Below are 24,481 nucleotides of genomic sequence, written 5' to 3'. Positions count from 1 at the left end.
TTTCAAAAGTACTTTTGTAGAAAAGACTATTTTTTTCAATGAAAACAACTTCTGTCACTACTCAAAAACACTTTTTTTTTCCTTACTAGAAGTTGACCAAACACATCAACTTTCTAAAATAAACACTTTTGGCTTTCCACGAGCTTGGCTAAACATGCCGTTAGACTAAACCTACATCTTGTAATAAATAAATTTTCATATATGCATACATATTAATATGGTATAAATAATTGGACAATCCTATTACAATTATTTTCCCTTTACACAGCTAATAATTTTGGGGAAAGAGGAAAGATTCAAACTCTTGCAACTCAAATTGTGACTTAAATCACTAATTATCTAGCTGGAATAAATTACAAAACTATATCAGAAAATGTTCTTGCACTATTCCTAAAAGAGGTATAATTTTTGCCCATTTATTTCATCATTTATAGAAATGTAATGAGTTGTACTACTATAGTACCAAAGAAAAGTTAGTTTCTTTTCTAAATATTCTACTCAAGTGTAGTTACTGGCTTACAGCAAGTTTACCACTTAGTATTGCCACTCTCATTGTTGCAAACTCCTAGTACTCTTGGGAGCCAAAAGCAAACAATAGCTATCCACCATTTCAGTTGTGTGTATATATATAATAATAAAATAAGAAAGATCCAAAGCAGGCAAGTTTGTTTTTTCGAATTTCTTTCCTAGCAAAATAGTACTATTCTTTATTCTTGAAAATATGTAGTACAAACCCTTTTCTTTGTTTTCTGAGAGCAAGAAATTCCTAGGAGTATTGGTTGGTGTAGTGGTACCTCTGAAAAACCAAGTGGGGCTTCTTGATTATTGAGGTCCTACTTCCCACTTGTTGTTTTTTGCCCTTGCCCTTGCCCTTGCCCTGACCCCTTTTCACTTTAATTGACATTTATTTCTACTATCCAATTAGTCTTTCTTCCTTTTTGTCCATTTTCTACATCTTTGTTACAGTTTGCTACCCCTTTCTTGGTTTGCTCTAGTTGTTTATCCAATAAAGGAACAACCTTTTTCAAGATTGTAGATTGGTTTTGTGTGTGCAGAGTATTTTTAGGCTCAATTATTGAACTTGTCTTCAAGATTGAGTCTTTTTGCTGCTCAGGTGTGAAGTAACCACTTAGGTTATTGGATTTGATTTGGTCAACTTTTGGAAGAGCTTAAACTCTGCAGTTCTTGTTATTACAGGTCTTAAAGGTATGTGATTTGTAACTGTGATTCATGATTGGAGTGAGACAATGGAGAGGTTTATAACCAGCCTTTTTGTTTCTTTAGTACTAGTACTAAGTATTGTGGTTTAGTGAATACTACAAAAATGAAAAATTTTCTCAAGAAACTTCATATTGGGTCCAATCAAACTGAGGATTCAGAAGGGTCAACATCCTCCTCAAGGAGCAAGAGATTAAGTGATGTTTCATCCCCTGAAAAGCTTTCAAACTCAAGAACCTATCATGGGTCTGACAATAAACCTTTTTCAGCAATTTCAGGATGGTTAAATTCAGTTACAAATCGGAACAATAGCCCCAGTCACCCGTCTTCCTCAAATGTGAGTAGAGGGAATAGAATGGAACATTCTGACTCTGCGAGTATCAGTGGCACGGATGGTGCTGCTTCAGATGCTGTACAGCGTGATTCGGAGTCTAGCAACTCGAGGGATCCTGGTATAGAGGAAGAGTATCAAATTCAGTTGGCTCTTGAGTTGAGCGCGAAGGAAGACCCTGAGGCAGTTCAAATTGAGGCTGTTAAGCAGATCAGTTTAGGCTCTTCTGCCCCAAAGAATGCTCCAGCGGAAGTTGTAGCATATCGGTACTGGGTATGTTCGTCTCTGTCTATTTGATTCCATTCATATCACAACTCTTAGCTTACTTTGGTCTAGGCAGTTAAAGGCATGGCTTAGCAAGTCTGTTATCTTTTAGGTAAATATATTGTATATGCATTTTATTTCACAAACAAAAAAAAAAAAAAAAAAAGAAGAAGAAGAAGAAGAAGAAGGAAATGGACATGTCATTGAATCCCTTATGATCTGACTTAGCATATTGAATTGATTTTACCTTGCTGAGATAAGTTGCGTATGCGTTGGCATCTACTGATTTAGTTGTATCAAATTCAGCCTTTAGAATTCCAGCATTGGCAGTATGATGGTAATGGTAGTTGAGTCTTGCTGTTGATTGTAGTTGTCAGTTTCCTTCAGGTGTTGGTTATTATATTCATTAAACCTAATGCTGAATTAAGCACTTAGATTCTCGGCATTCATCTTCTAAGTCTGGGGATGGCCCCTTAGTTGACGGGAGCATGAATTTTACATGGCTGGTTCAAATCAGAGCAAAGACAAAAAAACTCTAGTTGATTTCTTATCATCTACCTAAGCCTTGATAGGCAGAGCTACCCGGTACTTTTCCTGGTTGGAGGTAGAAATACCTGGAGGAATAGTCCAGGCACAATAGTTGTCACAAAAGGTGAAATTGAAAGAAGTTAAAAGAATAGTTCGAATTGCAGCATTTAGGATGTATACTGTCTTCTCATGGAAGGAACACCAACACAAATACTCATATCATGAGGTCCCTGGGATGTGTTATAAATTAGAACCTATTAGTAACACGAATAAGTTACCAGAAATGAGAATTCAAAATCACTAGTTAAGATATGGGAAAAAGCCGAGTTTAGCTTGACTGATGAATTAAGTGATCAATGAGTATAAATACTTGATGGATATAGGTGAGGAGAGAGGGATGACAAGCACGGCCTCTGCTGACATTATTGGACTAGAAATTACAAAATAATCAGAAAAGGATAAGCTTTCAAATGTGGGAGAGGAAACACTGGCAAAGACTACACATGAAGAACACAAGCTGTCTAGATATCATAGTCATTGCAATGCACATATGTTCCGGTTTTTATTATTTTCCAAATTCCTCTCTGGTGTTAAAGTGGTACCAATAGATTTTCCGTCTTAAACAACCCGAAAGAAGGTATATTAGACAGCTACATTATCTCAAATTTTGAGGGATTGATATTGTGGTTGTATAAGTTGCTCTATTGCTCAATCGAATTAGTTTTTAGTTGTGCAAAAGTTTCCCTTTTCTAGTCCTTCTTCCTCTCTAACACATGACATATCTCATTATAGATTTATCAATGCTTCACAGAATTACAATGCTCTAAGCTATGATGACAAGATCCTGGATGGATTTTATGATCTGTATGGTGTCCTGATGGAGTCCAATTCCTCGAAAATGCCCTCCCTCATTGATCTGCAAAGAGCGGAAGTATCAGACCATGTCAGTTGGGAAGCCATCCTTGTCAGTAAAGCTGCAGACTCCAAGTTGTTGAAACTTGAACAGAGAGCTCTAGAGATTGCTGTTGAGGAGAGGTCAAAACTCATAGATTTTTCAGACAGCTGTTTGGTGCAAAAGCTTGCTGTGCTAGTTTCTGACCACATGGGGGGCCCAGTTGTGGATCCAGAGAGCATGTTGCTTGCATGGAGAAGTCTTAGTTATAATCTGAAGGCAACTCTAGGGAGTATGGTCTTGCATCTTGGTTCTTTGACCATTGGCTTGGCTCGTCATCGTGCATTGTTATTCAAGGTACTAAGCATTTTGGACTCTTAACACCTACAGCAGTATTTGATTATTATAATTAGTGTGATGGATCTTTTAGTTTCTCATAACGTAATATTCCTTGCTTGTTGACAACAAAAATGCATGAAATATCTGAATACACTCATATCACTTCCAAAACCTAATTTACTTATATAGTTGGCTAAGACTAGGAATGTATGACTATTTAAAGAAGGGAATTATACTTGTCATGAAGGATGATTGGTTCTGTGGATGGAGAATGGGGTATCAGTTCCACTTGTGCAAAAGTGAAAAAAAAAAAAGGGATAAAAAACCCACTAAATTCATTTAGGCAGAACGTCAACAGAAGACCATGGTTCAGTTCTAATCTGAATAAACTCCAGTATTTGTTCCCAAGTTTTTGATGTTTCCAGCTACTTGTCAGTATTCTGCATCCACTGCTTCTGTGTTTGTACCATATTGTTCTCTTGATCCTTTTTGTAGATATCAATATCTGTATGATTTTACTTGTCCATAGTTTTATTTAGGTTTTATGCATTCATCTCAACAGTGCTTTTCTTTGTCCACTGGAATCTGCTAATCATCATTATTATTTTTATTTTTGATACTTCCTCTTCCGCTTGCTAATGTTCAACCATACCCTTTCATTTGCTGTGATTTGAATATAACGTCCCAATATATTTTTTTTTTTTTGCGTCTGAAAATTGTATAGGTTTTAGCTGATAGTGTGGGGATCCCTTGCCGATTAGTAAAAGGAAAGCAGTATACCGGTTCAGATGATGTTGCAATGAACTATGTAAAGATCGATGGAAGGTTACTGCTATTCACCTTACCTTCTTTCCTTGATTCTATAGTTGCAATCTTTTTCGATTATGTTCTCTCAGTGGTGTACATATTGAAACTTGGCCAGAATTTTCAATTTTCTTTGAAAATTCTTCATTGGTTGGTATTCATTGCACAAATACACCTTCTGGGTTAGTCAGAGCAAGCATCAGCCTTATCAAACATGAAATATATTAGCCAAGTGTCAAGAAGGAGCTACTTAAGGCGCATGCTTTAACGGAAAAGGCGCAGAATGCAAAAACAAAAAAGATATACATAATTGAAAAGGAAGTGCAATGAAGTGAAATATATGAAGTAAAAACCATGCCATATCGATCTCAAGTTTCTGATCAGATGCAAGATACCTTTTTAAGTTTCTCATTAACAACTAGTTTTTATTACACATAATTTTAGAGTTCCTGTTCGTTATTGCTATAGTGCTCATTTATAAAGTTTCTGTAATAATTAATATATTGTCTCGCAAGCTGCATCTACTGTTTTGCGCCAGGCATCTGAGGCTCATAAATTAACCTAAACTTTAATAAAGCTGTTGGTTGGCTGGTTTAAGGCGCATACCTTAGCGTTTTCACTGGACCACCACCCCAGCAGGCATTATGTGCAGCTTGGCCTGTGTCTCACTTTAAGGCTGAAGCACTCGTGCCTTTGACAACAATGGCAAGCATACTATTCAAATTTTAAGAAAGAACTCATGAAAAGTTTGTTTACTCAGGTGAAAACATTAAAAGCAAAATATCTATAGTAATTAAATTGGAATGTGAATTTGTTTCTCCAATTTCCTTCACAATTTGCAGCATTTTATGGTCTTAAATTGGTGATGTTGTTTGTATGCTGCAGAGATTTGTTGATATATTGTTTTTGACAATTTTTTGCTGGAATAATTTCTTCTGCTGGAATTATCTTTTTCTATTTACAAAGTAGATGATACATTTTCAGGGAGTATATTGTTGATTTGATGGCAGCCCCCGGCACAATTATTCCATCCGACACATGTGGAGTGCATAGAGACTGTGAAGAATCTATTCTCTCTATCAGTCCATCCTCCAAAGATGTTGATTCTCATCCGGGTTCCTTCAGCAGTGGGATTGCTTCTTCATTGGAAGATCATTCAGACTATGGAACGGCAGACAAGAGATCCAGGTTTGCAGAAAGCACTATTGCAGAAAATGAATCTCCCTCTTATGTTAATTCAGAACAGCAGATAAAAGCAGAGAAAGAATATTATAATACCTTCCACGATTTTACAAATGCTCTCAATACGAAGGAGCAAGGACAGGAAACTTCTTCGGGAGCTGGTCATGCAAGATCTGCTTTTACACATGCAAGATCTCCTTCCTGGACAGAAGGTGTTAGCTCCCCAGCTGTACGCAGAATGAAAGTAAAGGATGCTTCACAGTATATGATTGATGCTGCCAAAGAAAATCCACAGCTAGCTCAAAAACTTCACAATGTTTTACTTGAAAGTGGAGTTATTGCACCACCTAACCTGTTCGCTGAAATCTATTCAGACCAATTAGATGTAGAGGGAAAATCCAGGATAGAGGAAATAGAAAGTAAAGAAACAGATGGGTTCCAGAAAATCAGGGATCAATCTGATATGAATCGAGCCCGCTTCTTACCTCCTCTGCCTTATCACGGTCCACACTCTAGAGGCAATGCACATGGACCATTGGAACCTCAGCCAGATGTGAGAGAAGTTGGTGGACAGCACGCTCCATTGAAACATAAGAAAAAAATGCCTGTTGCTGCCGCCGCCGCCGCCGCAGCAGCTGTTGTTGCCTCTTCGATGGTAGCTGCTGCAGCCAAGACTACTAACTCTCATACGGATCTTCCTGTAGCAGCTGCTGCCACCGCCACTGCCACAGCTGCAGCAGTGGTAGCAACAACTGTAGCCGTCGGTAAGCAATATGAGGCACTAGGAGGTATATCCGAATTGTTTGTTCCTTTTTTGGAAACATGTGCCATTCACCAGTTAATCCTGTTGTCTTCCTTAATCATGTAGACACTGAAAGAGTTGATGGAGATGCAGATACTGCTATCAATGAGCAACAGGGAAGTGGTCATTCAGAGGGTGAAAGAATATCAGATAGGTCAAGCGGTAGTGCTAAATCGGATGTGACATTTGATGATGTGGCAGATTGTGAGATTCCATGGGAGGATATCACCTTGGGTGAGCGTATCGGACTTGGTATGACCTGCATCTGTTTTACGGTTTTACCAGACCTGAAAGGTTCTTTGGTGTAGGTGATTTTAGACTGCGTAATCTGACACTTCTCATAATCTCTATGTTCTAGGATCTTATGGAGAGGTCTATCGTGGAGAATGGCATGGAACTGTAAGTTCATTATCCTTGTGCCAATTGGGTTTCTTTTATTTATTTTGGGTCTGGTTCTAAAGAGCTTCATGCGGTATCTGTTCCCTTCATGCATAAAAAGGCTGAGCTTTCTATTTCATCTAGCTGAATAATTAGATTGATTGCAAGTTAAATCTAACAGATTCAAGTTGAAGGTGAAATTTTCTAGAACTTATTAATGAGAAGATTCCTCGATCTTTTTGCAACTTATTAATGTATGTCATAATTTCTCATAATTTGCTAAAATGGAAAACATGAATGAGTCCTTCATAGGTATATTTTGTTATCTTGGTTTAATCTATGTGATGCATAGTTGTTGAAATCTGTTATATACTTGTTTGCAGTGGATATAGAATCTGTATTATCTGCTTGTATTCCCTGTTTCCATTTTCATAAATTTTGGGGAGTCTCATGCCTCTTTTGGAAACTCTCTTGTGGATCACTTTTCCATTACATTCTAGAAACTGTTTAAACTTGAGGATTGGCTTAATTTCTTCAAATCTGATATGATGATGCCTCTGCTATTTCAACTGCTGAGTTGTTTGCTGGACATGTCTGGTTCTGGGTCAAAACATGTGTTGCATACACATAATCTTCTAGTATAGCTTATCTTATTCGGTCTTGCATTCATTACTTACTGTCATCAACTATAAATGGAAACAAATAAGTTGCGGTTATGTGTTCCTCATTTCTTCAACTTTGAATTAAGACAAATATATTAAGCCTTCTTATTTTCAGGAAGTTGCTGTGAAGAAGTTCCTGGATCAAGATATAACTGGTGAATCCCTTGAAGAGTTTAGAAGTGAGGTATTACCCTTCTTGACTAACATAGGCCACTATCAGTGTTTTAAATAGTACAATGCCTGAAACTACTATCATGTCCTCAGAGATCTTAATCTTGAACAAATTTTAAAAGCTGATGGCAAAATCTTGAATGAAGTTATTGTTTTCAGTCAAATGCACAATTAAAAGCTGGTGTTTCTTCACATACGGTGTAGTGACTATGCAAATAACTAAATATGTCTGTTTTCTGGTCCATATACAAGTTCCATTCATCTGTATAACATGGGTATGGATGCAGGTATTGTATTGGAAAAGGATACCTTATGAAGACACGGATTTTTTTTTGAAATGATTGGAATACAATGCTAACCTGCAGACTGCAGTATATTACTATTTATATCAAATTATCATAAAAAGAATATTGAGAGAAGCATTCACATATTAACTTTCAGGCCAAGGCCCAAGTTTTTTATTAGAAAAGGCAAGAGTGACAGTTCTGCTGCATTATTACTGAAGCTGGTGAACATTTGTTCCTGATGTAATTTGGGGTTAAACCATTCTCTAGACGAGATGACTCGGCAAGGAATTACCACTATTTACTATATATCATGGTGATTTAGCTATTTATATTAACAGTTCTGCTGCATTATAAACAAATGATGAATGTTTTCACGAGATTTACTTTCTGAAAGCTGTAGCAGGAGATATTGTTTGCATTAATCCAATTTAATCAGTTTCTGACACTAAATAAATCCAGTTTCCCCTAGCTGTGGTGATAGAATCACAGTGCTTCATCTTTTGACGTGTTACTTAGCCTAACTTCTGGATTACAATTTGATTTGTATTCTCTATATTCATCTTGTGGCTTGCAAGGTACGGATCATGAAACGACTCAGACATCCAAACGTTGTTCTATTCATGGGAGCTGTTACTCGTTCTCCACATCTTTCAATCGTTACGGAGTTTCTTCACAGGTATTTTAAATACTACGGGCTGAAATTTAAAGATAATTAAATTATACCTCACTTTTATGGTGGTTTTGGTCGTCAGTTAATTTGAAGTGGCGGTTGTATGTTAACTTGGAAATTTGAAATAGAACCATCAGTTAGCTGGGAATTGGGACTGGTAATGATTACTTTGAATTCATAGTATATTTTCGTCTGCAGAGGTAGTCTATACAGATTACTCCATCGACCCAACAATCAGTTAGATGAGCGCAGAAGGTTGAGGATGGCTCTTGATGCTGTATGCTCGACTTTTGTAATTTTTAATTTCTCCATCTGTTCAATCCTTCTATAGTTTGTGACTTTCTGGTGAATGTGCTTTACTAAATTAACAGGCTCGAGGGATGAACTATCTACACAACTGCACTCCGGTGATAGTTCATCGAGATTTGAAGTCTCCAAATCTCCTAGTAGATAGGAATTGCGTTGTGAAGGTGGACTTCCTTTAACTCTTAAACCTCGGGAATTTTGCTGCTTGCTTTTCACTGAGAATCCATGTGATTTTTTTTTAATTTCTGACTCTTAGGTATGTGATTTTGGACTGTCAAGAATGAAGAACAGCACATTTCTTTCTTCCAGGTCGACTGCTGGGACGGTAAGCAGGATAGTTGAAGTCTAATGCTTTTTCTGTTTGATCTTCAATAAACATGCACCTTAGGACATTCTTAGAGCTGTTGGTCTTGCCAATATAGTTTTGACATCTTTTGATGTTTGATATTTCTTTTCTATATAGTGTTTTTTGTTCCACACCTTGCCTGGGTATTTCTTTGTAATCTTTTGATGGTTGATATTTCGGCCCTTGGAGAAGATAAGGTGTTGTTGGTCCTAATACTCTCTGGCTTCTGAAGGTGTTGCGATTGACATGTTTCTCCTTCAAAATGTTGTTGCTATGATCCAAGGTGTGAAACATAACTTCATGAGATGTTTAGCTTTTCAGGGAAGAGTATCTCGGCTTCCAATTCTATATCTAAAAACTTGATTTCAAATTTGTCAAAAATAAAAATCAAATATATACCTTGTTGTTTGTGCACATGGTTCTTTCTCCTGGAACAATACGAGTTTCTGTTTTGATATTACTTATGCTGTTTTATATGATCTTAGAAATAGAAGTGAGTTTTCTCATTCTTTAGATCTTTCAAGGGAATTAGCTGCTTTGCTGGAATATATTTGCTCATGTTGGTGATTGGTGATGAGCCAATTATGATTAGAAACAAAGCTGTACTATTTGGTGTTAACGTGGAAGACACTATGTAATTAAGCTTTGTGCAGCACAAAATAATTGCAATATTGAGGATAGAACGTTAATGCTAGCAGTAGTACACCAATTTCCTTTAGATATGTGCAGTATTTTTTTTCTTTATGAGTTAACTTTACATGCACTGAGTGTAAACTTTTGGTTATTTAATGCAGATTGGGCACTGTTTACTTTTTATTCTTTTTTAGAGATCTTTTTAAGATTTTCTTTTCTACTTTTGAAATGTGAAACATTTGATTATTTTCGATGCTTGCTATTTATGTAATGGTTTTCCACATCAGATCTCATAATTCTGTGTCATTTTGTTTCTCAGGCAGAGTGGATGGCCCCAGAAGTGCTGAGAAATGAACCTTCAAATGAAAAGTATGTCCCAAAAGCATATTACCTAACTGAAAATGTTGAATAAAGATGCAGTATAGGGATTATAGAATACATCAAAATTTAGTAACTATTCCCATCGATATAGGGTGACAGTTTGACAAATAAGTTCATTCACTCTGTCTTTTGGTATATCATTGCTGATGTTGATTATCACTTATGCCATGCAGATGTGATGTATATAGCTTTGGTGTCATACTATGGGAGCTCTGTACTTTGCAGCAACCATGGGGAGGAATGAACCCGATGCAAGTTGTTGGTGCTGTGGGATTTCAGCATCGCCGTCTTGACATACCAGAGGACATGGATCCGGCTATTGCAGACATTATCAGGAAATGCTGGCAAACGTGAGTTTCTCTGGTGTTTCAGTCTTGAAGCCACCGACTTGGAGATTCTTCATTATCTTTTGCTCTCTACTTCTGAATTTTGATCAGTTGGTTATAACACAACATACTGGATACACAGGATTTACAGTCAGACCTCTCTATAACAACCATACTCTATAACAACATTTCATTATAACAGCCATGTATTCTCTGGAACCGATCTTTCATGTTATGTTATATTTTATGCTCTCTATAGCAGCATTTCGTTATAGCAGCCAAAAAAAGAAAAATTCAAACAAACAACACCGTTATAGGGAGGTTTGACTGTATATAGCCGACCTCAGCTAATTTGGGAGTGAGGCATAGTTGGTTGAATGATTGATTATAGTACAACATATACATAGGATTTATATAGCTGACCTCAGCTAATATGGGATTTAGGCGTAGTTGAATGATTGATTGTGCTTTTTATATGTGCAGAGATCCAAAGTTACGGCCTTCATTTGCCGAGATTATGGCTGCTTTGAAACCACTACAAAAGCCTATTACTAGTTCACATGCCCCAAAACCACCAGCTGGCAGAGGTTCGGGAAAGGGTCAGCCATCGCGAAACTTAGAAAATCCAACTGCGGAGCAGGGCTAGTACCGAAGAACGTAAACAGACGTGTATTTTTCATTGGAAAAGACAGGTCCAAATTTGAGCACAAGAAGCTAAAGGAAGACATTAAAGAACCTGACAATCGCATACTTCATATTTAAGCCAATTGTGATTCTTTTGTTTCATCCTTTTACGAGTAGTATTTTTGGCAGTGTTCCCTCTAGTCCTCAAAATTGTCTATCTGCCCTTGTATATTCATTTTGAATCTCTTGTGTAATTAAAAAAGAAAAAAAATGTGTTGCTTAGAAGAAGCTCAAGCTCTTTTCTCCAACAGGTGTGAACAAGTTAAAATGAGAACTGAGATGCATGTAGTAACTGAAAAAACGAAAAAGACAAAAACGCCTCTTAACGTATTCAAAACAGTTTAAATTTATCCTCGACTTTTATTTCCCTTAATTTTAATTTTGGGTTAAAATACCTCTCCTTCTACCTATTGGACACAATTGTTCTTTTATTTTTCGCATTAAATTGCCCCTCATTCCCCCTATTATACCCCAAATTGTCCTTTATGGTTAAAAATACCAGCCTTTTAACAGAACTATGAGATGATATCTGAGGGGTTTTAATTAGATACCAAGGAAATTAAACTTTTTTTTTAGGAAACACATCCTAACTTGTACTAAAATTTGAAAAGATAAAAACAAAAGAACAAAAGGAAGGAATCAAAAGTGATACACTAGCCAGATAAACAAGAAAGGAATCAAAAGTCATGAAGAAGAGAAAATGTCGATCAAAAGGTACAAAAATTCCACTAGAAAACCCTAAACCACACAAAAAGCCAGTCGAATATGAGGACAATACTAGTGGTGACGTATAACGTATATTCAGAACATGGTCAAATACAGTATAAGTAAGCATTTCTTTAAACAAAAAAGAAAAGGAATTAGAAGAGTCAATGGGGACAGTTATCGACTCCCATTTCTTGGGCCTAACTGCCATTGTTACAGTAAAATGATCATCTCCTTTGCTTTCTTCATTCTTTGTTCCTTCACACGTTTACATAAATAAAAATCACTCTAATTCTCACGTTTGTCTCTATCTTGGCAGGTGGCTTACCAGTTAATCTTTTTCATAATTACAGCACTCCTCAAGTTTGATAAAGTCACTGACTTCGCTGGTAACAACTTCATCTGTTTCCCTACCATTTTTACAATTCTTGTCAAATTTATATATCACTATGTTGTATTACGTACAAGTCAAATTTATTATGTTTAAAGTACTACTATCATTTAATAACAAAGGATATTTCTTTTTCTTGCTTCTGCTTCTTGAAACTCAATTCTGGTTTAATAATAGTTGGTTTAATCATGGGTTGAGAATGTTCAATGGGTTCTTATAAGCTGATGCGGCATTTTGAAAAAGCCATTGCCCGATCTTATAACTTGAGAATGACTTTAAGGTTATAGTCTATAAAATTGAGTTATTTTATAGTGACAAATGAAAGTTAAGTGACTTTATAAGATTCACACTTAGTTGGATGATCACCGGGAAATTAACCACTCAGGTGATCATTGTGTTCAGATTATATTTCTAAGTTAAAAGAGTCTACTACCATATTTACATAACCAGTTATGTTATATTCACAGTTCACCACAGTACTGCTAAAAGCAGCTAAATTAGAACCCTGATCTCTGACTTTTACTAATAGTTAGTGTCTGTCATTTTCTCATCTGCACACAGGAGGAACAAATTTCATTCTGCTTGCAGCATTAACTTTGATACTAAAGGGTTCCTATAATTTTCGACAGGTAAGATTTTTCCTCAGTTCTGATTTGACTAACACTGGTTTAACAGTGTCAAATTTCCTCGTTGTCCCATTTACCTTTAGTCATTTGAGATGGGAATTTTGCTTTCAACTTGCACTTCCATGCTTTGTAATGGAACTGCATTATTTCTTCAATTTGAGAATTTCTTAGTTCTAAAGAGGTCAATCTTTTGAGTTTTTATGTTTTTGTTGCACATATTGGTTCCATTTTGTGAATATTCGGATCAAGAATGAGCTCAATTACATATTGAAGTGTGCCCGAAGGTTGTTGCATATTTTTTCAAGTCTATTTTGTTGTTCTTTCAGGTGGTTTTGTCTGTGTTTGTAGTGATATGGGGCCTCCGACTGGGGCTATTTCTATTAATGAGGTACAACCACCATTCTATAGTATGTCATGTGCTAGTTAAAGAAAACGGACAATTGCTCTTTTCATATTAGATCCTATTCCGTTTTTCCCCAGTTCCACATTCATAAAATTCTCTTACATTGTTTCCATGCTCTAGTTGTGTGTGTAGCATCCTGTTTTTGTAACATTAATGTTGCACTGTCTGCACAATTTTGAAACAACACTATCCTTAATACTCTTGGCATACCTCCTCATTTAAATTTCTGTCAAAATGTTACCTCAGCTTCTTTACAGCACGAGCATTCTCTATCCTTTTCTTCTCAACTTCATATACTATTTTAGAAATCATATGATGCTGACAAGAGATCATAATGGAAAAGAGCCATCAGACAATCATGGGTAAAATAAAGACTACATAATGCAGGATGATGCTTTGCTTGTGAGCCGTCATAATGGAATAGAGCCAATAAGAAGGCTCAATCTTGCAAAAGTGATATGATATTTCAGTTTGCTTGATGACAAAATTATTGTGTTCTGTAGAAAAACTATAGCAACATGTTTTTAACAGACTGCCTCTAAGATTTGCCCTTTTTGTTCTAATCAGGATATTACAGTGGGGCGAGGATAGACGTTTTGATGATCAGCGTGACAATCTGGGTAAACTGGCAATATTTTGGATATTCCAGGTTCATTTTCCTTTTTCAAAACCATTTTACCAAATTATCTTGCGTATTGCGGGCTACGCTTACAGCAAGATAAGATTTTTCTCACTCAATGTGAATCACATTTAAAATTTCCATTACAGGCAATCTGGGTATGGACTGTGAGTTTACCGGTAACAGTTGTTAATGCAAGTGACTACCAGCCATCTATTCAGGCGGTAGACATCATTGGTTGGATTATGTGGTCTATTGGAATTTTGGCTGAGATTACAGCTGACCAACAAAAGTTGGCATTCAAAAACTCCTCAGAGAACAGGGGAAAGTGGTGCAATGTTGGACTTTGGAAGTATTCACGTCATCCAAACTATTTTGGCGAGGTTATACTTTCAATTCTCTCTTTTGTATTGCTGGGATATATAGAAAGTATTCTGAATTTGATATCCTTGAGGCTAAACATGTTGGATATAGTGCCTCTGTGCTGACTGCTGAGGATCAATGCATGCACAAGCATTACATTGGCACATCAAGGTTTTAATCCCTATATTATCCTACTTATGTTCATAATAAATATTCCCGTCACTCAAAATTTGAGGTTCTAGTCCTACTTCCCTTTCCGGTTAGTAGTAATATGATGTCCATTTTTCTTAAATAGAAGTATTTTCCATCCATATGCTTTAGACATCTAAATCTTTGTGTAAACTAATTTTCAGCTCTACTATACTTCATATTCTTCGAAGTACCATATTTCAACTTTCTCTGCTCAATCAACATAGGACTAGTAATGGGGGATGATAGAAATAAATATAAATTTATAGCAACAGTTTGTCATCTTACACAGTGCTGCGCACAAGTCAAATTCTGAAGCTTACAGCTCATCGGTTTCCATCACACAACATTTGGTTACCTTTTCGTGATGTGTTTATTCCATGTCTTGAGTGATGTAAAGTGTTTTCCACATGACAAGTCTTGTGTTTCAAATGAGAAGTACAGAAATGCTTATTTGGATTCTTGGGATCTTCATTTCTTGGTTGTATTTTCTTCAGATCTTTCTATGGTGGGGAATATTTGTGGCTGCGACACCAGTGCTAGAGGGTGCTGAATGGCTCGTTGTGCTAGGACCAGTATTCTTAACGTTGCTGCTACTTTTTGTTAGTGGCATTCCCTTGCTTGAGGTGCTATTATTGACTTGTTACTCGTACCTCTTACATGCCTCTTCGATCGTGACCTTATACCATTAAAGTATACACTAAACAGGAATCAGCAGACAAGAAATATGGAAATGTGGCTGAGTATATGTTATATAAGAAGACGACAAGGTCAGCTCATAATCTATTTCTCACTGGTGTTTCCCTCATTGTAGGTTGAAAAATGGTAATATTGATTAAAAAAATGATTATTTCAGCCCTCTCATTCTGCTGCCGCCTGGATTATATGGAAAGCTTCCTCCATGGTTCAAAACTTTATTCCTTTTTGAGTTTCCTCTATACAGTCGCAATCTTCCCCATGAAGAGCCAAGCTGGTAAAACTTCAATCTTTTACTATGGAAATTTTTGTCAGTGTTGAAATGTGGTTATCTCAATTTTTCCGCAGCTTTATTTGTTAGTATGATCCCTTAAGGTTGTTATTCTTACTTAAGGAAAGCACTCACTTTGAACTTTGGGAAAGGAGACTTCAAGTGCGCTACAGTTTGTTAGTAGATATACTATCTACATTGTTTTTTGCTTGGAGAAGAGCCTCAAATTTTATACTACTTAAGTTCAACTCTTTTGAGTTGCTAATGACTGGAAGGTTTCTTATTCTTTTTTGGCAATAGATTTGGTCCTTGTCTAACACTGGGATAAGTTCAGGAAGCATATCACTTGATAGAGATTGAAACAAATAGAAAGATGATGAGTGTTGACAAGACATAATACTTACCTGAACTAGTTTAGCTGTTGCACCAATCTGTTCTAGCGCAATTTTTTTTTTTTTTAAAAAACAAAGAAGGAAGAGCAGCAAGATGATGTCTACATAATCAAAATATTTCCATCAGTCTATTCAATCATAACAGCCCGATCACAGTGGTCGCTTCCGCAAGCAAGCACCCCATTCGTCTCCTCTTTTCTTGTGCCACTTGCCTTTCTGCCCCCTTTCTCTCCTTTTCTTCGCTCCATTTTACATGCATAACTTATCTATCTTAACTTAGAATCTGAAGCTAAAGTTGAAATGATTCTGACTTTATTTCTCCTGTTCTACTGTCAAATGGCCCTTCTCTTTTCGAGCTTTAAATCTCAATATTTTGTTCAACAACTAGAGTGAAAATCAATAAATGTTGGGCATAGATGGTTCTTGGATTTGGGTGGTATGGTTGCATAACGAGGTGAGGCCGGGGGAATATGGTCAGGGCTAATTGGCTCGTACTATAGTGCGTTCAATTTGTTGTTTTTGGCTTTTGTTTATTCATTAAGATGTTTTCTGTCTTAACTTTTTTTCTACAAAATCCAAAATCCTGTTTGTTTTCTCTTTCCAATCACTTGAGAGCATAGCAACTCCTGATCCTTAGATATACTTTAGCTTGTTTCGACTTGCAAATATGCATCCATTGCCTCTAATCTGGTGCCTGTATTCTGATTTTGTTTATTTGCTACATTCACCTTTATGTAGATGACCTTATTATGAATTGATATGGTAATTTAATATTCTTTGCGAGGTACAGAACTGACCAGCAATGAGGCAATACTGAATGGAAGATGAGGCGACAGCTTAAATTTTCGGTATCTGGCACCCTCTTCACTTGATTATTCAAATGATCCACCTTTAGCTGCTTGGAATGCTATTTAATCAATTATTTGTTCCCATCATTCTCTATTTGTGTTGAGAACTGCATTCTCAAATCTCAACTACTATTCAATAGTTTATTCTTTTCATTCCAAAAATATTTTAAAACCATAGCTTCTCAAAATCATTTGTATGTAATTTGAGAAAATACTGAGGGGTGGGGGGGAAAGAAGAGGGGGGGGGGGGGGGGGTGGAAACTGGGGCGGTTGGGGGGTCGGGAGGAGGCAATGATCCTGGAATGCAATTTGTGATCCCTTCCATAATTTTTTGGACCAACCAAATATGGCACTCATGGTAAATTGAAAAATATTTTCTGTCCAACACACCCTAATTGTATTTTAACTATATAGAAACGCATATATAGTTAAATATAGGATCGTCGACAGTCACCATATATATAAGCATGAGTTTGGAGGTCCACCTCCAACTCATGTATAAAAAAAAAATAAAAAAAAAATAAAAAAAAATGTGGACCCCATGTTAAAAAATAAGCAATATAAAAAAAAAAAAAAGTGGACCCCATATTTTAAAAAATCAAGCAATATAAAAAAAAAAAGTGAACCCCATATTAAAAAATAAGTAATATAAAATAAAAATAAAAAATCAAGTAATATCCATGTAATTCTCAAAGTATCCTCCATTAAGTCAATAATGGTGGATTCATTCAGTTGGATTTCTATACCACGCGCTGCATTTGAAGCATTTTGAATGACGGTCCAAAAAAAAGTGGCCCCCGTTAAACTTTAATGTGGCAGTCTCTTACTTACCTCTCCCTCCAATCTCCATAGCTTTTTTTGTAAGGATTAATTTTTCAAAAGTAGTTCTGAATATAGTATTATCAAGCTTCAATTTTTAAAAGTTACTATTACAACTGATTACTTTTTGTAGTTCCATGAATGGTATCTTACCTCACGAACTGTAATTCTATAATCAAATTAATTGAATATTGTTACAACTGATAAAATAAATTACTCGGATGTTTATTGCAGTACTGTTTAATATCCTAAAAAGGAACTAAGAGGGATATTACATTCTCAAAAGGCGTTTTCCAATGTCTTAAGTTTCTAATTATATACGGAGCACCATAATAGCTAAAATAATTTATTAATACATACTTATGATAGGTTAAGTAAAAAAAAAGGGGATAGAAATCTTATACCGCATCTATGCCCATGTTATATGACACAATATACATAATCACCATATGTATAAAAAGTTTCCCGTTTTGGCCCAAGGGAATGGCAGTTCAAATGACATTTTCGTATTTAGAAGTAGTTAAAAATTCATTAAGTTTTGAAATTCTGATTAACGCGTAGTTTAAAAGTGTGTATTAGCCTTTTTCTTAAATAAAGTCATATAAACAGAAACAAAGAAATAACATCATGACACAAATTATTGAACAAGTGCTCCCAAAATTTCTATCTTTACATACATGACTTTCAAAAAATGTTTTAGAATATCAATTCTTTTTATAATTGCATAAAAACAAAATTATAAATATATGTTGGGCCGTGCAGGCACGGGCTCTTCTATCTAGTATACAATGACCATTAACTTCTGGAAAGTATCTCTTTGCAATAATAATAAAAATCAAAACGTCTAACGACAGTAAAAACTAATCTATTGCTAGAACAGAAAACTTAACTCTTACACAATTAGAACGCTGAAATTAAAATAAAATATTATAGATCTCATCCTAAAGTACTACTACTAATAATAAACTACTACGAAAAAATCAATTAAACCTACTAAAATTATGACCAAACAAAAAAAAAAAAAAAGTTTATTGACCTTCTATTCATACTTGAAGCCTGCAAATATCTACTTGCCACCACAGCCGTGCCAAAGGAAAATGAGGCCGAATCGTACCAGACTTGCAATTGCAGCGATTTTGACACATAAATTTAACTTATGTGATAAACAGGTTGGTGGATTGAATGCAAGGTAACATATGAAAAAAGAATACAAATATTTCAACAATGGTATAGAAAATGATGCAAAGGAATGCTGGAAAACCAAGACAACAAACTGCTCCTACTGCACGTCCTACCTCTACGTTTGCCATCTTTTGTATGGAGAGCTGAGGTTTTGACCTACTTTTATACCCTTCAGTAGTGATTAAGTTATTGATAAATTATGCTTTTTGGTTCTCATAATATATGATTCAGCATATTTAATTAATTAAAATATGTGTTTTTGGTCCCTACTTTTCTAACTTTCAGTAGTCCGTAAGTTATTGATAAATTCTGCTTTTGGTTATTGTGATATATGATACAACATATTTAACCTTTAATTAAGTAAAATGTGTGTTTTGGTCCCTACTTTATACCCTTTAGTAGTCCTTTAAGTTATTGGTAATTTTGGTTTTTGTGGCATGTATATGACCCCACATTTAAATTTTAATTAATTAAAATGTGTATTTTTGGTCACTTCAGCTTCATGTATAAAATATGTTATATTTTATTTATAAAATGATATTACTGTCAAATATGACTAATAATACAAACTTAACGTAACACATGAGTAATTAAGGGATGGAACAGTTAATAATTATGGTAAATTTGTGAATATACACAAGCAAAGGGATCGAAAGTTCACAATTAAATCAATTGGAGACTTAATGTGCTTAGTCAGGTATTATAGGGACTAAAATTAGAATTTACCAATAACTGAGGGACTCTAAGTGTTATTAACCCTATTAAAAATAAAGACTAGTTAATATTTATTAGATTTAAGATCGTAATCACGACTAATTGTATGCCAAGTCTAAATTCATGAGTTTTAAGGAAATTAGGATCCTCCAACGGTTTAAGCTTGAAGATATGGTCTTTGACTTGGCACGTTCACAGAGTCCTTTTAAATTAATTAAATTGATCTCCCTTAATCAAAATTATAAGCTCCATTGGGTAACTATCTGAAGACTCCATTATGCACGTAGGAGTCAAATTCGCAATGGATTCTCTAGTCTCTAATCGCTTAATTAAACAGTTTCAATTCAATTAGGAACTACTGCAGACTTAAATTTATCAATTTTTTTTTTCTCTTAGTCTCAGTAAGCCAACACTTAAACGCATACTTTAAAGTTTAAGTGACAATACATCTATGGAAAAAAAAAAGTGACAATATCTGTGATATGATCAGTTCAGGAAGTACTTACATGGTTATTTCTTTTCCTTTTTAACAAAAGGATTGGTCCTTATTGTCCGTGTTTATCCTATAAAGAATTTTGTTATATTGGTCGAGTTCATAGGTCAATAATCCAATATCATATCATCATATACTATTTTAAAAGTGGAGAACCCTGAGTTGAAAGTTGGATTATGACAATATCCTTTAAAAGTTAAACTACCAATTTTCCCTCTACCTAAAAGTGTATTACCTCCTACTAATTAAATAAGAACTAATTAATGTCATTCTAAACGTAGTACTCCTATATTAGTTTTGCTGGAACAATTCACTGAAGATGAAGTTGGCTATTAAATTAAGATCCTAAATTAAATGATAAATTACTAAATTATGGCTTCAACCTCTTTGGTAACGTGCCAATTAATTAGTAGAATTCGTCTTTTCCTCTTCTAAAATAAAGTGTTCATTATCAGTGCACTTTTGATTTTTCTTTATGCTCCATTACTCTAATTTATTTTCACATTTTTACTCTTTGGCTTTTCATTTTCCTATTGCTTTTAAGATGACCCTTTAATGTCAAATTTTCAACTATAAAGGGATTGCATCTCAAAATCGTTTGATATCATTTTTCCTTCTCAAGTCCTTCCATTTTCATGAACTCGACCAATTTGTGAGGCTATGAAGTTGGTGGATACAAAAAGAGAAAGGTATTAGAATTCATTTTAGAATTCTGTAGTCTTATTTTTCTATTGTATAAGATTCAAAAAGCAAGTACATTTATTTTCTTTTCACTATTTGGAAGTGTCAAAGTTAGTGTTTATACTAATTCTATGTATATAGAACAAGAATTAGGAATTTTGTTCATATTTGTGTAATATTGATCTCCTTTCGAGATGACTTATCATATATACAATCATCTCCCTTTCTTTTTTAATGATGTTTTAATAAGTGTTATCATGGAATATTGTCATCGATTATTGAGTGTTCTTTGAAAATTCAGTGTATGTATTTTTTTCAGTGTGTGTTTGTATTTTTCCCTTTCAAATTTCGTGCAACTCATCACATACACATTTTAATAATATTTATAACATTTTAAAGTATTTATTATTAATTATCATGAAATACACGTGCAACGCATGTGTTCGAAAAACTAATAGTTTAAAATGGTTGAGTTTTATGTTTGTCATTTTTTTGACTTCAAACATTGCGTGTCATCTCCTTAAATTCCAGCTAGTAGTATATATGTTGTGCTATACTCCCTCCATTTCAAATTATTTTTGTCTGGTTATGATTTGATGTTGAGTTTAAAAAAGTAAAGAAAATTATTGAATTTTTGTGGTCTTAACTTAGATATGCATAATGTACCAAAATACCCTTTAAATCTTGTGGTCTTAAACATGTCATGTGAAAAGTTGAAATTAAAGAGTTGTTAAAAAGGTGAAGAGACATTCATTTTGAAACGGACTAAAAAGGCCAGCCCGGTGCACTACACTAACTTTAATATGGGATTACCAAATGCCATACTGAATCGTAGTTTGTTTTACCCATTACCGAATTACGAAATTGAATTTTCGGTTCGATATTTGATATCGACTTTCAGTTACCGATTATTGAATAATCGAATCTGAAAGTTGTAAAAATCAAACCGAATACCGAATGCCCACCCTACTTAGAAAGGAGTATGTATTGTATAAAGGAAAAATGTCCAGATATGCCATAAACTTTGCAAAATGGTCCAAATTGAATTTTTCCTCCTTTAATTGTTAGGTCAGATCTACCCTCGTCGTTACAAAAGTGGATTGGATTTTTTTTTTTAATTAACTAACGGCAAAAGTTTTTCAAGAAATATATATTTTACAAGGGAAAAAGTCAAATATTCTTGATTCACTAAAAGTTATCTCTATTGAATTGTGACTTGATTGAACCAAAAAAACAATTGAAGAAGATGAATAGATTTAGTTACCATAGCTTTAGGAAAATATCTTTCTACAAAGACAATATTACCTTCGTGTCAAATTATCTGTCGTGATTTTCTTTTACATTTTTCTTTAAAGCATTAATTAGGAGGGTTTTTTGTAAAACTATTTTACCCTTCATTGGTATATGAAACAAGCATAACATCGGAGCATAATTGAGATGTTTGTGATCTTCAAAAATAATAACTATTAAGGGTGAAATGAAGAAAAAAATAATTAATTTAGTCTTGAACTTCTAAAATGAACAATAATTTAAGATAATATTTTAGGGAAAAGGGTCAAATATACCCCTCTACTTTAGTTTATTGGTCAAATATATCCTCCATTAGCCAAAGTAGTCGAATATACCCCTCTGTTAGTCAAAGTACACAAATTTACCCCTGAATGGATGGAAAATTTTAAATCAGCCCAAATTATCCATTTAACAAAAATTACCCATGCCCCATCACTTAGACCCGACTCGACCCGACCCACAAAATAATAATAATAATAATAATAATAATAAACAACATTTGAACCAAAAATAAGAAAATAAAATATCAAATACTTTTGAAAATATATTAATTACTAAATCTTGTACTAATATATGTTGTTATAATATTTTTGAGATCACTATTTCTCCTTGTCAACAGTGAACAGTTCTTTTTCTATCTCATTTGCAAAACCCATTTTGAGAACCCAATAATCTGAATCAATTCAGACTTGGTATTATAATTTATTCATTTTTCAAGTTATGTTTTTCATCATATTTTTTGGGTGTCTGCTATTTTTTTGTCCCAATTAACCAGTTTTTTCAAATCGTAATGTTGTTGCAGAAATTATCAAAATGGTGAGATTAGAAAGAAAATGGGGTTTGTGATGACAAATTTAATATTTGCAGTGGGAATTGTTGCATCCTTTGGTCTTTGGAATATCCCGTAACAAAGGACCATCCACTAACCAGATTAGGTCGCGTAGAGGGGTATATTAGGGTGGGGGAAAATAATTTTGTGGGTCGGGTCGGGTCTAAGTGGTGGGGCATGGGTAATTTTTTTTAAATGGGTAATTTGGGATGATTTGAAATTTTCCATCCATTCAGGGGTATATTTGTGTACTTTGGCTAACAGAGGTGTATATTCGACTACTTTGGCTAACGGAGGGTATATTTGACCAATAAATTAAAGTAGAGGGGTATATTTGACCGTTTTCCCAATATTTTAAGACAACTACTTTAGAAATTAAGACAGATAAGTTGAGATGGAGAAAGTAGAAAACTAAATTTCTCGGTAATCATGAACTATAGTAAAACTAGACTATTAGTACATAAGTAGTCAAGCGAACCTAAAAAATTCAACTTGCAAGAAAAGAAACCAATTGTAGCTCTTACACAATTTGAATGCTGAAATAAAACAAAATATTTAATTAGAATCGTAAAGCACTATTACTAGTAATAAAAAAACTACATAAAATCAATTAAACCTACTAAAATCTTAAGTAGAATCACTGATCTTCTCTTCGTACTTGAAGCCTGCAAATATGTACTTTTCCCCCTCGGCACTGCCAAATAGAAATGAGGCCGAGTCTCAAAGAAAGTGAAATTGCAAAGATATTAACTAATATATCTAACTTATGTGGTACAAGTTGGCGGTTTGGATGCAACGTAACACGTAAAGCTGAGTACAAATATCTCTAACACCAAATAAAAGGTGAAGTAAAGGCATGCTGAAAAACCAAGACAACCTGCCATTGCTATTAATTGCTGAGAACTGAAATTTTTGAGGAATATTTTTGTAGGAAAATCTTGAATATGCGAAATTCATAAGACACAGGGCCATATTTATAGTTTTAGCAATCTATATTTATATATAATATAAAGTTAGACATAAACAAGATGATGTGGCATGCTTCTTTGGCTAAGAAACACATTTATCTTTTTTCTCAATTTTAATTTTTTTTTCTTACTTTTGTTCATTTATGTGCTGTTTTAAAAACCCAAAAATCACTTCCCACGATCTGTTAATTATACCTCCACCCAAAAGTCATGCAGGTCCTACAATTCTTAATATTATCAGTTTTGAGCTTTTAATGCAATAATGAAGAATTAAATATGGCTACCTAAAATGGAGATGTCCTCTCTTCACTTCTAAAAATTACAAAAAAATTGAAGAGTAAAAAAATGCAAGTTTTGGTTGAAAAGTATCGGTAAAAAATGAAATCAGTTTTGACGAGGCAAATGTGAAGCGAAGGTTATGACCACCAGAAGAACATATAGAGCACAAAAATTTCTTTGAAAAGTCTGAAATTTGCGGGGTCCGGAATCAAAATGACTCAATAAAAAACCAAGTGAACCAAAATACCCTAACAAAAAAAAAGTTACAAAACTACCTTTAGCGCAGTAAAATACTGCGCTAAAGCAGTTCACGGAGACGGAGCCGTTAACTGCTTTAGCGCAGTATTTTACTGCGCTAAAGTGTTTTTTTTTTTGTATAGCGCGAAGAAAATCTTGCGCTGTTATACGCACTTAAAAAAAAATTGGTAAACTTTTTTTTTTTTTTGGAACACTTAGTGTGTTTTTTCATATTTTGACGAACGATTAGTCGTGTGTCAAGACTCCGAAACATCAATATTT

At 34.6% G+C, this 24,481-nt stretch overlaps 2 protein-coding genes across 5 annotated transcripts; both read left to right on the top strand.

Moving 5' to 3' along the window:
- The first annotated feature begins 689 nt into the window (after positions 1–689).
- Positions 690–11,432, top strand: LOC132052320 (probable serine/threonine-protein kinase SIS8). Of its 4 annotated transcripts, XM_059443809.1 has the most exons (15): positions 694–1,206; positions 1,488–1,822; positions 3,153–3,590; positions 4,297–4,397; positions 5,361–6,346; positions 6,427–6,612; positions 6,719–6,759; positions 7,516–7,584; positions 8,434–8,534; positions 8,727–8,805; positions 8,900–8,998; positions 9,091–9,159; positions 10,133–10,182; positions 10,368–10,544; positions 11,004–11,432. In XM_059443809.1, the coding sequence occupies exons 2-15, from the start codon at positions 1,574–1,576 to the stop codon at positions 11,164–11,166; spliced, it is 2,808 nt and encodes a 935-aa protein (XP_059299792.1). In that variant the 5' UTR covers positions 694–1,206; positions 1,488–1,573; the 3' UTR covers positions 11,167–11,432. The 4 variants fall into 4 exon arrangements, with proteins under 4 accessions (XP_059299791.1, XP_059299790.1, XP_059299792.1 ...); XM_059443808.1 differs by having other exon boundaries at positions 690–1,822; positions 5,361–6,322; XM_059443807.1 differs by having other exon boundaries at positions 690–1,822.
- Positions 11,433–11,959: 527 nt separating this feature from the next.
- On the top strand, positions 11,960–15,504 carry LOC132052322 (uncharacterized). The gene is made up of 9 exons (XM_059443811.1): positions 11,960–12,127; positions 12,229–12,298; positions 12,862–12,929; positions 13,253–13,314; positions 13,897–13,978; positions 14,098–14,331; positions 14,998–15,126; positions 15,209–15,270; positions 15,357–15,504. Exons 1-9 carry the CDS (start codon positions 12,077–12,079, stop codon positions 15,475–15,477), a joined length of 879 nt encoding a protein of 292 aa, XP_059299794.1. The 5' UTR covers positions 11,960–12,076; the 3' UTR covers positions 15,478–15,504.
- Positions 15,505–24,481: the final 8,977 nt, after the last annotated feature.

The sequence above is a fragment of the Lycium ferocissimum genome, chromosome 4 (assembly GCF_029784015.1).
Source record: "Lycium ferocissimum isolate CSIRO_LF1 chromosome 4, AGI_CSIRO_Lferr_CH_V1, whole genome shotgun sequence".
Lineage (NCBI taxonomy): Eukaryota > Viridiplantae > Streptophyta > Magnoliopsida > Solanales > Solanaceae > Lycium > Lycium ferocissimum.
Note: the sequence above shows the minus strand (reverse complement) of the source record. Positions and strands in the feature narration are given on the sequence as shown.

Bases quoted from the DNA above. Each gene is read 5' to 3' on its own strand.
- LOC132052320 (XM_059443807.1), top strand. From the start codon at position 1,325: ATGAAAAATTTTCTCAAGAAACTTCATATTGGGTCCAATCAAACTGAG. The intron at 6,760-7,515 runs GTAAGTTCATTA...TCTTATTTTCAG, and splicing joins GTGGAGAATGGCATGGAACT to GAAGTTGCTGTGAAGAAGTT. The intron at 10,183-10,367 runs GTATGTCCCAAA...TATGCCATGCAG, and splicing joins AATGAACCTTCAAATGAAAA to ATGTGATGTATATAGCTTTG.
- LOC132052322 (XM_059443811.1), top strand. From the start codon at position 12,077: ATGGGGACAGTTATCGACTCCCATTTCTTGGGCCTAACTGCCATTGTT. The intron at 12,930-13,252 runs GTAAGATTTTTC...TTGTTCTTTCAG, and splicing joins GTTCCTATAATTTTCGACAG to GTGGTTTTGTCTGTGTTTGT. The intron at 14,332-14,997 runs GTTATACTTTCA...TATTTTCTTCAG, and splicing joins ATCCAAACTATTTTGGCGAG to ATCTTTCTATGGTGGGGAAT.